General features: G+C 34.1%; 2 protein-coding genes across 2 annotated transcripts; both read left to right on the top strand.

The window, feature by feature from the left end:
* Positions 1-2890: 2890 nt before the first annotated feature.
* LOC144554474 (uncharacterized) lies at positions 2891-5381 on the top strand. The gene is made up of 2 exons (XM_078302788.1): positions 2891-3094; positions 3254-5381. The coding sequence occupies exon 2, from the start codon at positions 3434-3436 to the stop codon at positions 4775-4777; it is 1344 nt and encodes a 447-aa protein (XP_078158914.1). The 5' UTR covers positions 2891-3094; positions 3254-3433; the 3' UTR covers positions 4778-5381.
* A 2117-nt stretch (positions 5382-7498) lies between these two features.
* On the top strand, positions 7499-16007 carry LOC144553851 (uncharacterized). The gene is made up of 6 exons (XM_078302039.1): positions 7499-8107; positions 11146-13188; positions 13718-13870; positions 13970-14048; positions 14553-14637; positions 15617-16007. Exons 1-2 carry the CDS (start codon positions 7499-7501, stop codon positions 12922-12924), a joined length of 2388 nt encoding a protein of 795 aa, XP_078158165.1. The 3' UTR covers positions 12925-13188; positions 13718-13870; positions 13970-14048; positions 14553-14637; positions 15617-16007.
* The last annotated feature ends 199 nt before the right edge of the window (positions 16008-16206 follow it).

Below are 16206 nucleotides of genomic sequence, written 5' to 3'. Positions count from 1 at the left end.
TATTTGCAAAGCAGGGCAAAAAAATTGATGCACAATTTGAGCAAATGTTCCATCCCAGGTTAGTTAATTCTTCTTTAATAATTTATAGTTGAATTTGGTCAAGGAAAGCTTTACATTGTACCAGTAAGTCACCTCTCAATTACGGTATATATATGTAGCAATTAAGGTACCATTTAAGTTTAACACTTTGCTATGTAACAGTTTAATTTAGATGGTATAATATTATCCTTTGATATGGCAACCTCCTACAGTTTTCAAACATTTTTTTTTTCTTTTCTTATTTTATTGTAAATTAATGTTTTGGTAGTGGGTCTAGTAGCCAATCAGAAGTAGAAGATAAGCAAAACCATCTCTCCGTGTTACAAGCTGTTTTCTAGGCTTGTTTATCTTTATTCTTGAGTTAACTTTTTTAGCTGTTTTTCTCCCTCCTCTTGTGTTTTATCTCCGATTTTGTATTTTTCGCGGCATAAACTCTGTGATATTGTAAGGTACATCATGCTCAATTCAGTTATAAAAACATATATGTAAAGTAAAACTGATTGGAATCTAAAAGTTCCAAAGTCTTGCAGCACACTTGTCATTTATGCAATCATTACAAGTTGGTTAAAGAGAGATTTCATGCGTTCACGTGAACTTTTTAATATAGCTAATTCTCTCATTAAAACACTATAATATTCAATATACCAACAAAAACTTAAATAACATTTTATTTTATTTTTTTTAAAAAGCTAAATGGACAAATATACTTTTTAATTTCGAACGCTCTCACGATTTAGTTGTTGTTTCGATTTGTCTCTCATCTCCTCTGCCTCTCGCCTCTTCCTACTCCGCACTCATACATCGATTTTGACTTAAAAGAAGGCACGAGGGGAAGGGGGTTGAGACTTCATATTATATTAGAGGAGGGATCGAGTTACAACAAAGTTACAACATCTATTTTTTTCATTTTCAAAGTACAAATTGTCGATCCAAACCGTTAGATATTCAATCTATATTAAAATGTGCTTGGAGACCAAATTTTACATTTTTTGGAATTTTTTTGCTATTTATTAAGATGGGTACAAAATTGTTGTTTTTTAATGGTGCAGAATTTTAATAAAAATAACGATTTTGTATCCATCTTAATAAATAGCAAAAAAATTCCAAAAAATATAAAATTTGGTCTCCAAGCACATTTTAATATAGATTGAATATCTAACGGTTTGGATCGACGATTTGGACTTTGAAAATGAAAAAAATAGATGTTGTAACTTTGTTGTAACTCAAAAGTGTTGTAACTCGATCCCTCCTCATTATATTATGTGTATTATAAAATGAATTATGACCGTGCGATCGGTATTGACACAAATAGTAACACAGTCTGTGCATTACAGTGTGGACCGGATTGGCTTAAATTATAATTTTGGGGGGGGGGGGGGGGGGGGGGGGGGGGGGGGGAATTGAGACAGTGTACGTAACTAAAAAGTATACTTGTCATTAATTTTTAAAGGAATTAAATAAAAGTATTGGATGAAATGTTAAGATTTTTTGGGAATATTGAATATTATAATGTTCATTAAAAAATTGATTATTATAAACTTTGGACACAGTAGAAAAAAATTACTATTTTAAAATTTTAAATGGACAATTTTTAGATGAATTTGCAAATCCAACTTAACTTTCACAATTAAAATGATGAGCAAATATAGACATTATCTTGTCTAGGTTCCTCGGAGAAATAAAAATACACTTCTTCTTAGTTTTTTCAATGCCACTACGCCTGACAATTTTCTATATAATTGTTGAATATTGTCTTTTTTTTTTTTTCTCTTGTTAATCTTTTAAATTAGTTCCAATCAGAAAATATAAGTAGGTACCTGTCCTAGCAATAACAAAATTAAAGATATCATTAACCTTTATAGGCTTGTTTATCTTTTCATGTGCAAAGCATTTAGATAACATTCATGATGTACTCAAGCTGGAAAGAATATTGATGTACACACAATCTGGAAATAATTTAAGCCAGGATAACAATGTTTTTCTCATTTCCATCTGACAAAGAATTTTTTATTTTTCCAATAAAAATAAAATTTTAATGTACTAATTAAGGTTTTTATTCAGATAAAGACAAAAGAAGATGACTACACAATCTATTCTTTTTTCAACCAAATGTTCAGGTAAGTAGGTAGTTTTATGGTAAATTGTTGCTTTTAACATAATTAAAATATTATTTTTTGACTGTGTACTTGTAAAATATTGAAAGAGTCACTTCTAATAATTAAAAAAAATTAACATTTGACTAGCTTCTTTTAACATTTTCTAATTTCTTTTACAACATATAGTTGCATATATTAAAGTGTCTGATAATAATACGAAAATCATATAAATGTTGGACGGATTACTTTTAATAAAAAAATATTTTTAAACAATTGGATTGTTACTTTTGGTTTATTTAAACAAATAGTTGTAACAATCAAACACTAAATATAGAAGTATTAAACAAAATAAAAAAAAATATTAAACAAAAAACTAAGTATTTGTAATAACAATATTTTCCTCGAAAAACAATTAGATTAATATAAAAAACAAACAATCAATTATTTTAATTTATTATAATTATATGTCGGAAGCAAATAAATCACCGTTAAAAATAATTGAGTATTTATCTATTTAATCAGAAGATGATATCAAGACGGATTTTCCTTTAGCCTTTATTAGACAGAATCCTCAGAAGTAACTCAAATTTTTAGTTCAGATCTGGACCGTACGATCATCAGGCTCAATTCAATCTGAGCACGGCACGGACTCTTAATGCAGATCGGACAGTCCAGATATGAACTCAAAATTTGTGTTAACTCGGGTGATATGAATTCCCCTAGTCAACCTGCTTCCCTTTGTGCTTCAACTGAGCTCGAAAGTTCTCTCCTTACCCTGCAGCATACAGTGTCAGTAAGATAGAAAACACTTAAAACCCTAGATTAGATCGAAGGGCGATAACCTCAGTCTTCTTTTTTCCCTCACCTCGGATTGAACAATTGAAGGTTGCACACAAGCAAAAGACAACTTACGGAGCTTGATCGAAACCGAGCTCCTTAGGAACACTCCTCTCCGTCTGGTATGGCCCCACACACTCTCTCTCTCTCTCTGTGAATGTTCTCGACCCCATTTTAGTTCAACTAAGAGTTCGTTTTTTAATTTTTAATTTCAGCTTATCAAAATATTTTTTCAAAATATCTAATTTCTTGAGCAATCTTTGCCATGTATTCGTTGATAGGTGCTGATTGGTGCTTCGGATTAGCGTGGTATTCAATTTTGCTTTCATATCTTGATTACAAGTCGATCAAAATCAGCACAAATTCACTCGCATTTGCACACAAGCCCTAGGCTTCGGGGAATCAGATCAATTAAGAGTCCAAAAGTATTTGCCATACTACTGAGTGTGTAATCCTCGTCAATGGGGACCCGCCAATTAGAATCGGTTGTAAGAGAGCGCTGTAGATCGGGCACCGTTACTATTGCTGAAGTAAGTCGCCTGTTTGACCGCTTGCTGGCCACCAGTGACCCGGTGCCATCCATCTATCCTTTCAACCATCTCTTCATGGCACTAGTTCGCATGAAGAACATAACCAACTATTACCCCACTGTATTTTCCCTCTTTAACCGATTGACCCTAAATAAACATATCTCACCTGATGGCTGCACGTATAGCATCTTGATCAACTGTTGTACCAGAGTGGATCGGGTCAGATTAGCTTTTGTTTTACTCGGACGGTTTCTTAAGGTTAGATCGGGTACTGAAGCACGTCTGTTCAATCCATTACTGAAGGGTCTTTGTAAGGATAATAGGATCCATGAAGTTGCAGCCATAGTTCTCAATAAAATGCCTAAGCTGGGGTGCATACCTGATCTCTTCTCTTATAACATTCTTATGAATGGGCTTTGTAAGATTGGACAAATTGACAAGGCAGAGGAACTGGTAGATTACATGGTTTCTAAAGGGCTTCAACCTGATGTTGTGACCTATACTACTCTCATTGACGGGCTATGCAAGAAAGGGCTGTTAGACAAGGCAACACAGATGCTGCAATGCATGATTTCCAAAGGCCTTGAACCGAATATTGTGACTTACAATGCTCTCATGGATATGCTATGCAAGAAAGGAGAAATTGAGAAGGCAGAGGAACTCCTTGATTTCATGGTTTCTAAAGGTATTCAACCTGATATCGTGACCTATACCACTCTCATAGATGGGCTGTGCAAGAAAGGGCTACTGGACAGGGCAAACCAGATGCTGCAGTGCATGATTACCAAAGGCCTTGAACCAAATGTTGTGACTTACAATGCTCTCATGGACGTGCTATGCAAGAAAGGAGAAATTGAAAAGGCAGAAGAACTCCTGGATTTCATGGTTTCTAAAGGGGTTCAACCTGGTATCGTGACCTATAACATTTTCATTGACAGGCTGTGCAAGAAAGGGCTACTAGACAAGGCAAACCAGATGGTGCAGTGCATGATTTCCAAAGGCCTTGAACCAGATGTTGTGACTTTCAATGTTCTCATGGATATGCTATGCAAGAAAGGAGAAATTGAGAAGGCAGAGGAGCTCCTTGATTTCATGGTTTCTAAAGGGGTTCAACCTGATATTGTGACTTATAACATTCTCATTGATGGGCTGTGTAAGAAAGGGCTGCTAGACAAGGCCGAGCAGATGCTGCAGTGTATGATTTCTGAAGGCCTTGAACCGGATGTTATAACTTACAGTGCTCTCAGATGCACTGTGCAAACAAGGAGAAATTGAGAAGGCTGAATAACTCCTGCATCACATGGCTTTGGAAATCCCAACCTAGCAAAGGGAGCACAGTCAGAAGAGAAGTAATTAACCTGGAGGTTGAGACTGGTATAAATCATATGCAGTGCTGATGGCCAATTGGTATTTTTTCTTTTGTTTGAATCACTATTCTTCATGCTTAAATTTTGCATATTGAGGAACATTATATGGGTCACTGGTATGTCTCGTACAACCTGTCTCGTACATCAAGTGGATGATTTACAGAGCTTTATCATGATGATATATAAAGGCAAAACTTAGGTAATGTTTGCAATATAAAACTTTGGTGAATAAGTTTGACCTTTTTGGTTCAAATAGTTAAAAGAAATTTCCTCAGGAAAACATTCAGCTAAAACAATGCTCTTTAAACTCAGTGCAGAGAATCTCGAAGGAAATATTCAGTTCTGAAATGGGTTTGGGATTATAAGTACTGGATCAGTTTCAATTGACTCAGATTAACAGTTGTTATCTGAAATAAGAGAAATATGATTTCAAAAACATTTCTTCCTTGCCGAGAATCTTATTGGCAGAAAACTGAATAGATCCATTCTCTTAATTAGTTAATAGATCAAAGTGCAGGATCATTTTTTCTTTTGTTATGGTTGGATTAGTTTTTCTGGTCTTTTTGTTTTGCTGTCTTTTTAATTTCATGTGATCTATTCACATTGAAATTTTAATTTGATTTAATGAAATTATTGGTTGGTCATCTCTAACTAACCTTAAAAAAATAATAACAAAGTGCAGGAGGAGCATTTGTGGATACACATTCAAAAGGCCCTTGTTTGCTAACATAAATTACAGAGCTGAATTTTTTCAAATTTGACCCTATTGGATCAGAGTTGTTCTGACTTGGTTAACACAGGTTTGGACTAAATTCTGATCCATTTCAGTTCAGGTCGTATCTAAACTTTTGTACTCATTACTAATTTAACAGTAAGTTTCCAGAAACATGTTTTTACTGAAGTATCCTAATTTCTGTTCTCCATAATGATATAGAGCTGACGAGCTGATTTTAGTTGAACGTGACCAAGTTTGTATGTATTTGATTTCATCTCTTCTTTGGTACAAATTGGGTACTTTGAAAATTTGAAATATAAAGCTGAAAATTTTACTAACACTTTGTATTTTGCAAAATATGGATCACACTACAAGGTTAGTGGCAAAACTTCTCCTGATTGTAATACAAGTTGAGAGTTGTGAGAAAGTGTCACGATCAAGACAAGCTGAGAGTATTGGGTATTTTTCGCCTTTGAAATTATCCTGGTTAGTCTGACAACATCTATAATAAAATGCATCTTTTTATCAGGGTTTATACTAAGCACTAAATAACCTACTTATGTGGATTATATATTTTTTATTAAACATAAGAAATTAATGGAACATGTTACTATTTTTGAATATTTACATTAGTCTGTCTTTTTTTTTTTTTAACATATGTTTCAGGGTTTACATAAGTCAGGGGCTTGAATCCTATCTTATTTACAAAAAAAAAAAATTAAGTCTGTCCTACCATTTGGATAGTAGTAATTAAAAGGAGAGTTTTTGTTTTATGTATAATTTGTCAGATGCTTCATTCCATATGTGTACTGTTAAAAGGAGAATATTACAAAAAAGTCATTTTGTATTTCACTTTATTACCACCACTGGTGATATCCTTCTTAAGTGATAGTTGTTAAATGCCAATCCAGAGATACGCAAAAACTATTATGAGAAATGTTTTTTTATTTATTTATTTATTTATTATTTATCATTATTTGTATGCTTTCTAGAAGCATGAGCAATATAAACAGGCTATCAAAGTGCTAAGACATTCTCTCATAATCAAAATTGACAAACTTGGTGTATATTTTTTTAGTACCAAGCAAAAGTTGGGCTAATGAAAATTACAGAACTATCGTTGCAATGCATTTTTTTTTTCACTATTTAAACCAATATTGAACCAAAGTTAGTCCCCTCTCTGTAAAATACAGGACTATCGTTTAGCATGAAATTGCAAAAAAAATGTTTTTGATAGGTAAAATATAAACATTTATTAAGTCAAATTTAGATTCTTTTTAAATTAGCACATCCCAAATGTGAAATCACAAACATACGGACCAAGCCCAATAATATTTCCAGTAGATAAAACCTTGCGTAGTTCAGGCTTTTGTCACAAGCCATCGAAGGTTTCTTTTCTTTTCTTCGCTGTCTATCATTGCGGTGAGTACCACAAATTCACAATTCCCATACTTCTCTCCTTCTCTTTCTGATTTCTCCCTCATTTCCATGGCGACCCGCCAGTTGGTATCGTTAGTAAGAATGCATAGTAAGTCGGGCACATTGACTCTCTCAGAAGCACTTGGTCTGTTCAACCGCCTGATCATCGCCAAGGACCCAGCACCGACTATCTATCCCTTCAACCTTCTCTTCGCAGCGCTCGTTCGCATGAACAACTTAACAAACCATTACCCGACTATCTTTTCCCTCTTTAACTGATTGACCCAATCTAAACAGATCTCACCCAATGACCACACATATAGTATATTAATAGACTGTTGTACCCGAGTGGATCGGTTCAGATTAGGTTTTGTTTTACTCGGGCGGTTTCTTAAAGACGGACCGGGGGCTGATCCACGTGTCTATAATCCATTACTGAAGGGTCTTTGTAAGGATAATAGGATCCATGAAGCTGCAACCATAGTGCTCGATAAAATGCCTAAGCTGGGCTGCACACCTGATCTCTTCTCCTATAACATTGTTATGAATGGGCTGTGTAAGATGGGAGAAATTGACAAGGCAGAGGAACTCCTAGATTACATGATTTTTAAAGGGCTTCAACGTAATGTCGTGAGCTATAACACTCTTATAAATGGGCTTTGCAAGAAAGGAGAAATTGATAAGGCAGCAGAACTTCTAGATTACATGATTTCTAAAGGGCTTCAATCTAATATTGTGACCTATAACACTCTTGTGGATGGGCTTTGCAGGAAAGGGCTAATAGACAAGGCAAAGCAGATGGTGCATTTCATGATTTCTAAAGGCCTTGTACCAAATGTTGTGACTTACACTGCTATCATGGATGCACTGTGCAACCAAGGAGAAATTGAGAAGGCAGAGGAACTCCTTGATCGCATGGTTTCTAAAGGGATTCAACCTAATATTGTGACATATACCACTCTCATAGATGGGCTGTGCAAGAAAGGGTTGATAGACAAGGCAGTGAAAATGCTGCTGCGCATGGTTTCCGAAGGGCATGAGCCCAATGTCATGACTTACATTGCTCTCACGGATGCATTATGCAATGAAGGAGAAGCTGACACGGTAAAGGAGTTTCTCAAGAAATTTATATGATCAATGAATTTGATTTAAATGTTGACCAAACCTTTGTTGAAACCAAATAAATATTGTGCCCTTGCGGACTGGTAACAATCAGAGTATAGGAACTCTCTTTTCGCTGCAGCTTTTACGCCGCTAATCACAATTATGTGCTTGGAGGTTGTTACAACATGGGCCTTGTGTTGGATGAGATCAATTCAAAATATTATAAAATTAGAATATTTGTGCACATTTAAAGCCAAAATATATTTTGGATGTTTTTTTTTTATTGGTACACAATTCTGGTATTCCCACTTGTTTTTGAGTTTCACACTTGCAACTTTTTAACTATTTGATATAAATCGGAACCGAATTGTAAGAATTAGCAATTGGTTAATGAAATTGAATCTAGTATCTACATTTGCTCTCTTTCTCAATTAATTTATCTCTATAATTTCTTCCAATTCCCACTTTGTTCCAGTGTTGGTCTGACAACTGAGTCTCAGAGTCTTCAGTCTATCATGAAATTCATCCAGTTTCTTTTGTAATATCCTGAATTTCACTTTGTATAACATTAACATCAATTCTTTTACAAATATAAACCAAACAATAAAACTGTGAACAAACAGTTCAACGGTAATAAATTAGAATTATGATTCATCACAATAACAATAATTAAATTTGAAATCTAATATCTTAAATTTAATATATGACTCTATATTAATTTTACATGCAACGAGTCATAGGTGAATTGGCCTGATTTAAACTATTTGATGCATACTTGCATATTATAGTGTTCAACAACTTTTGAATAATGATTTGTCAAAAGAACTCGGGAAATGAGTTTTAAAGGCTGAAATTAATGATCATGTCAACAAAGTTACATGATTAATCAATTTAGTTTTATTGTTGAAATTAAGTTGAAACCAAATACCATTTTGCTCCTGTAGACTGCTTTTCTTTTTGCGTAGGAATTTAGAGATGTAATCAGACTATATTGGTCTTTTTTTTATTTGTCTTGCTATTTTTTTTTTCATAAACCAGCCACAATTTTAACATTTTTAATCATTTTTTTTTCAAAATAGATGGAGCAACTTAAAATTTGAATGTACTAGAAGCAAGGTTCTAAATAGCGCTGCTATAGCATTTTTCGACCATAAAAGATATGACACTATCAGTGCTACAGCGGCGCTATTTGAGCATAGCGTCGTTTTTTTAGCTAGTCCGCTATGACGCGATAAACGCTATTTAAACCTTTGACTAGAAGGTCTACGATAATTTCTTTATTTACCATAACTGATTTTTGAATCGAGAACGATAATTCAGATCCAAATTTTTTCCATGTAATACACCAAAAAAATAGTTCAATTTTTTTTTTTACTGCTAGAAAAAATAATGCCTAAGAAATATTTTAGAGTCTTTTTAATACATCTAAATTATAAGATATTTTATCTATTTTGTTTTATTTTCTTTCTAACATATTCAAATTATTATTGTTCTTTCTATATAATTATTAAACAATTATATTAAAATTAAATGTAACAAACTAAAACTTATGATTTTTGCGAGACCGCAACGTGAAAATGGCGGTCCCAATGAATGAGGTCGCCATTTCACATTATCTTATAAATTTGGAATTATCACAAATCTTTGTTTTTTAATTTATTATTATTTTTTATTGAGGGTACTTTTAAAATTTCGGACACATAGGTAACTAACTTTAATAATGCATTCGTTGTTTTTAATATATAGTTATGAAAAATATAATCAATAGCTATGTGTTTTTTAAATATTGAACGGATTGCTTTTAATAGAAAAACAATTATTTTTTAAATATTTGACAAGCTATTTTTAATATGAGGAGGGTTCAAATGCCTACATTTTTTGTGCCTCCATCATGCCTTCATTTTTAAAAACTTAAATAATTCAAAATTTAACACTTAAACGTCTAAATAAAACCGTTAGATGTGTTTTATATTATTTTCTCTATGTGCAAATAAAAAATTATCACATTTTGATTTTGCTTTTATATGAATCAATAAGTTGAAAAATCAACGTCTATAAATTATCCACATTAATATACATTTTGACAAGCTCAAGATGATAATCGAAACCAAGTTGAAATGCCATAATTTTTTACACGTGCATAGATAAAATGATGTATTTCATATCCAACGGTTTTATTTTGAATTTTAAGATTTAAATTTTGAGTTATAAAAGTTTTTAAAAATGGAGACATAAAAAATGAAGGCATTTGAACCCTCCTCTTTTAATATTTTCTAGTATTGTTTAGAACATATAGTTAAAATATCAAGATGCGTACGAATGATCATCATCATTATAATTTTGTATTATTACAAATAAGTTTTGAGATTTTGTAAATATGCAAGTATTGAGGAAAATAAAAATTATTAAAAAAATATCTAAGAACTAGAAGTCAGATGGAGTCCGGATTTTCTGAAGTAACTCAAACTTTAAGTTTGGATCCGGTCCATCCGATTAGAATCTCGATCAATCCGACTTAAGTTGGAAAACAGAGATCAGACGATCCGGATGCAAACTCAAAATTTGAGTTACCTTAGGCAATATGAGTCTACTAAGATACACTTTAGTCGATCCATTTTCGTCTGTGCTTGGACTGAAGCTCGGAAGTTACTCTCCTTCCAGTGAAAGAATATAGAAAAGCACTAAAAACCCTAGATCAAAGAGCCACAAACCTCAATCTATTTTCCCTCACCAACTAAAGATCGAAACCGAGCTCCTTGAGAACCTGCTGCTCTCTCTCCCTGTGAATGCTGTCGACCCCATTTTAGTTCAACTAAAGAATTCATTTTTCAAATTTTAATTCATGGTTATCGAAGTATTTTCAAAATAGCTAACTTCTTGCACGATATTTGCTATGTATTCGTTTTTAGGTGCTGAACGTTGCTTGGGATTAGCTTGCTATTCGTTTTTCCTTCCATATTTTGATTATAAGTTAATCAAATCCAGCTCGAATTAAGAGTCCAAAAGCATTTTCCGTGGTACTGAGTGAGTAATCCTGGGCAATGGGGAGCCGCCAATTAGAATCGTTTGTAACAGAGCGCTGTAGATCGGGCACCCTTACTGTCACTGAAGCATGTCACCTGTTTGACCGGCTGCTGACCACCAGAGACCCGGCGCCGACCATCTATCCCTTCAACCATCTATTCACAACGCTGGTTCGCATGAACAATTTAACCAACCATTACCCGACTATATTTTCCCTCTTTAACCAGTTGACCCAAACTAATCAAATATCACCCAATGTGTACACGTATAACATCTTGATCAACTGCTGTATGCGAGTGGATCGGATCGGATTAGCTTTTGTTTTACTCGGAAGGGCTCTTAAAGAGGGACCGGGGTCTAATCCTGGTGTCTTCAATCCATTACTGAAGGGTCTTTGTAAAGATAGTAGGATTCATGAAGCTGCAGCCATAGTGCTTGATAAAATGCCTAAGCTGGGCTGCACACCTGATCTCTTCTCCTGTAACACTCTTATGAATGGGATTTGTAAGATGGGACAAATTGGCAAGGCAGAGGAACTCGTGGATTACATGGTTTCTAAAGGGCTTCAACCTGATGTCGTGACCTATACCACTCTCATAGATGGGCTGTGCAAGAAAGGGCTGATAGAGAAGGCAACACAGATGCTGCAGTGCATGATTTCCAAAGGCCTTGAACCAGATGTTGTGACTTACAATGCTCTCATGGATGCATTGTGCAAGCAAGGAGCAATTGAGAAGGCAGAGGAACTCCTGGATTACATGGTTTCTGAAGGGCTTGAACCTAATATTGTGACCTATACCACTCTCATAGACGGTTTGTGCAAGAAAGGGTTGATAGAGAAGGCAACACAGATGCTGCAATGCATGATTTCCAAAGGCCTTGAACCGAATGTTGTGACCTACAATGCTCTCATGGATGTGCTATGCAAGAAAGGAGAAATTGAAAATGCAGAAAAACTCCTCAATGTCATGGTTTCTAAAGCAGTTCAACCTGATATTGTGAGCTATAACATTCTCATTGATGGGCTGTGCAAGAAAGGGCTACTGGACAAGGCAAACCAGATGGTGCAGTGCATGATTTCCAAAGGCCTTGAACCAGATGTTGTGACTTTCAATGCTCTCATGGATATGCTAAGAAAGAAAGGAGAAATTGAGAAGGCAGAGGAACTCCTCGACTTCATGGTTTCTAAAGGGGTTCAACCTGATATTGTGAGCTATAACATTCTCATTGATGGGTTTCACAAGAAAGGGCTACTAGACAAGGCAAACCAGATGGTGCAGTGCATGATTTCCAAAGGCCTTGAACCAGATGTTGTGACTTTCAATGCTCTCATGGATATGCTATGCAAGAAAGGAGAAATTGAGAAGGCAGAGGAACTCCTTAATTTCATGGTTTCTAAAGGGGTTCAACCTAATGTCGTGACCTATAACACTCTCATAGTTGGCCTTTGCAATAAAGGTCTACTAGACAAGGCAAACCAGATGGTGCAGTGCATGATTTCCAAAGGCCTTGAACCAGATGTTGTGACTTACAATGCTGTCATGGATATGCTATGCAAGAAAGGAGAAATTGAGAAGGCAGAGGAACTCCTGGATTACATGGTTTCTAAAGGGCTTCAACCTAATGTCGTGACCTATAACACTCTCATAGATGGACTTTGCAAGAAAGGGCTGCTAGACAAGGCAAAGCAGATGGTGCAGTGCATGATTTCCAAAGGCCTTGAACCAAATGTTGTAACTTACAATGCTCTCAGATGCACTGTGCAAACAAGGAGAAATGGGAAGGCCAAATAATTCCTGCATCGCATGGCTTTGGAAATCCCAACCATAGCAAAGGGAACACAGTCAGAGAAGAAGTAATTAACCTTGAGGTTGAGGCTGGTATAAACATATGCAGTGCTGATGGAAAATTGGTATTTTTTCTTTTGTTTGAATCACTATTCTTCATGCTTAAATTTTGCATATTGAGGAACAATATATGGGTTGCTGGTATGTCTCGTACATCAAGTGGATGATTTACAAAGCTTTATCATGATGATATATAAAGGCAAAACTCAGGTAATGTTTGCAATATAAAAGTTTCGTAAGTTTGACCTTTTTGGTTTGAATAGTTAAAAGAAATTTCCTCAGGAAAACATTCAGCTAAAAAAATACTCTTTGAACTCCGTGCAGAGAATCTCGAAGGAAATGTTCAGTTCTGAAATGGGTTTGGGATTATAAGTACTGGATCAGTTTCAATTGACTCAGATTAACAGTTGTTATCTGAAAGAAGAGAAATCTGATTTCAAAAACATCTTTTCCTAGTGCAGAGAATCTTCAAGGAAATATTCTTTAATACTAATTTCTATGTAGTCCTGTGTCTCCACTCTGCATGACTTCATTTTGTTTTTTTCCAGAAGATTTCATGCATATTGGCAGAAAACTGAATAGATCCATTCTTGTAATTACTTAAATAATCAAAGTGCAGGATCTTTTTTTCTTTTGTCATGGTTTGGATTAGCTTTTCTGATATTTTTGTTTTACTATCTTTTCAATTTCATGTGAGCTATTGTAATCACATTGAAATTTTAATTTGATTTAATTGCAGGAGGAGCATTTGCGGATACACATTCAAAAGGCCCTAGTTTGATGACATAAATTATAGTCAGTTGAATTGTTTCAAATTCGGACCCGATGGATCAGTGTTGTTCTGACTTGGTTGACACAGGTTTGAACTAAATTCTGATCCATTTCAGTTCAGGTCAGAGCTGAACTTTTGTACATAATCATTACTAATTTAACAGTAAGTTTCCGGAATCATGCTTTTACTAAAGTATCCTAATTTCTCTTCTTTGTAAAGATGTAGGGCTGACTAGCTGATTACAGTTGAAGGTGGCCAAGATTGTATGTTGTTGATTTCATCTCTTCTTAGGAAATGGGTAATAATACATATTAGTTACTTCCAAAATTTGAAATTTAAAGCTTAAAATTATACTGATACTGTGTATTATGCAAAATATGGGTCACAATACTAGGCTAGTGGCATAAACTTCTCCTGATTGTAATCAAAGTTGAGAGTTGTCAGAAACTGTCAGGATCAAGAAATATATAGTAAGCACTAAATAACATACTTTTTTTTTACAAAAAACATGATAAATTAATGGAACATCCTACTACTTTTTGAATGTTTACATTTTTTTTTTTTTTAACATATTTTCAGGGTTTTATATAAGTCAGGGGCTTGACCCTATCTTATTTTTAAATAAAATTAACTGTCCTATCACTTGGTTAGTAATAATTGAAGGAGAGTTTTGGTTCTATTTATAATTTATCAGACCCTTCATCCCATATTTGTACTGTTATAAATGATAAGCAAAGAAAGCCATTTCATAATTCACTTTATTGCACCACTGGTGATCTTTCTCAAATAGTTTACATTGCAGGTCCCCAATTTACTGAAGAAATTAACCTTGCTGTAATTGAAATGTGTACAACTCATTGCTGCCTTGCCCAAGCAAACCTTTATTTGTAAGTAACTATTTCTTATTCATTTTTAGACCTATTATTGGTCGAGTCCTTGAATTAAGCAACTCTGTCAAGCTGAGCAAAATTCAGTTTAAGTGTTGGAATCTTCTTGATTTGACAGAACTCCCGTCACTTTAAATGAGAAATTATAAGATTTCAAAATTCTATTCGACTCGAACCTAGATCTGTTTGGTACTGCTAAGAGCAACACGTCTACCAATTTCAACATAGCGGCTTATTTTTGAATTCTAATTGAATTCATGAGAATTTGTCAAGTTTCAAAAATTTGATATTGAAATAAGAAAGTTGAGAATCGATAAAGAATTCTCATTACAGGACAGGATTTTGAATTTGGATTTTTTTTATTTGTATTTCTAAATAATGAAATGTCAAAAAATTTGTATTTCCCAGGACATCCCCTACAGTATTTTCACCCCCTATACCAGTTATAAAGAGGTTTTAATTTTTAAGCATGATCATTGTCTTTTTGTTTTGTGGGACTCGAAAATGAGCTCAATTAAATATCAGTATATCACCATGTCAATTTGGCTCTCTGTAATTAGTTCCCTTCAGGGACCATTTCTGGAACGAGTATGTATTAATACCTGGTGTGGTGCAAACATAGGGTTTTAAGATTTAAATGTGTGTTTTGTAATAGATTGATTTTTTACAATAATATTCTGCCTACTTTGGGAAATTGTAGTATGGTAGCAATTTTAGTGTACCAGTATACGATACCAAATTTGTACCTGTGGGGCGCCACCGGGTTGTTATATAATCATTTTCACTATATCTCTTTTAATTTTCTTGCTAATTTGAACCAATCGGTGTTTTGTAATATGTAAACAATAATTTTGGTCATAAACAATAATTTCTGCCTTGGGTAAAACACCATTCTGAATACATACCAGTATCTTGTAGTATACTAGTTCTTCATTTTGATCATTAATTATTTATAATTTGTGTAACTTTTAATATACAGGTTATATGCAAATAGGACAAGATGTTGCCTTGTAATCCAGACAGTTTTGATCGACAGTAGTATTGTATAACCACATACGGTTACATCCCAAATTGTATTTTTTTTTTTTTTTGGGTCTTTAACAATCAACTTGACTTTTTTTATTTTTTTGGATAGTTCAACGATGGAGGAGTAACCAATAAGAATGCAAATTATTTAATTCGAAACATAGAAGAAATAAATGCAAATCAGAACAGGGGTATATTGGTCATAAATTAAATTAAATATTTTTAATGAGAGCTTTATTTTGGTGAATTGGTGATCACTCTTTCTGCAAAGAACGCCTGCTACAAAATCACTTGAGAAAAATATTACGGAACAGATGTCAGTGCATGATTTCGCAAGAGATATTTTTAACAGACGATCCGAGGAAGCAATGAAACACATGTTTATTGGATATTGGGCCGTAGTTGGGCTTAGATGACATCCTTGGATAATAACGTTACAATAGCATGTTAATTGTAGAATATAAATGGAAATTCAAGCGAAATTAAGTGTTACTTGACACAAACACACTTATATAGATGCTTTGATACAAAAATTAATTGAAA

Source organism: Carex rostrata, chromosome 5 (genome assembly GCF_964058835.1).
Source record: "Carex rostrata chromosome 5, lpCarRost1.2, whole genome shotgun sequence".
Taxonomy (NCBI): domain Eukaryota; kingdom Viridiplantae; phylum Streptophyta; class Magnoliopsida; order Poales; family Cyperaceae; genus Carex; species Carex rostrata.
Note: the sequence above shows the minus strand (reverse complement) of the source record. Positions and strands in the feature narration are given on the sequence as shown.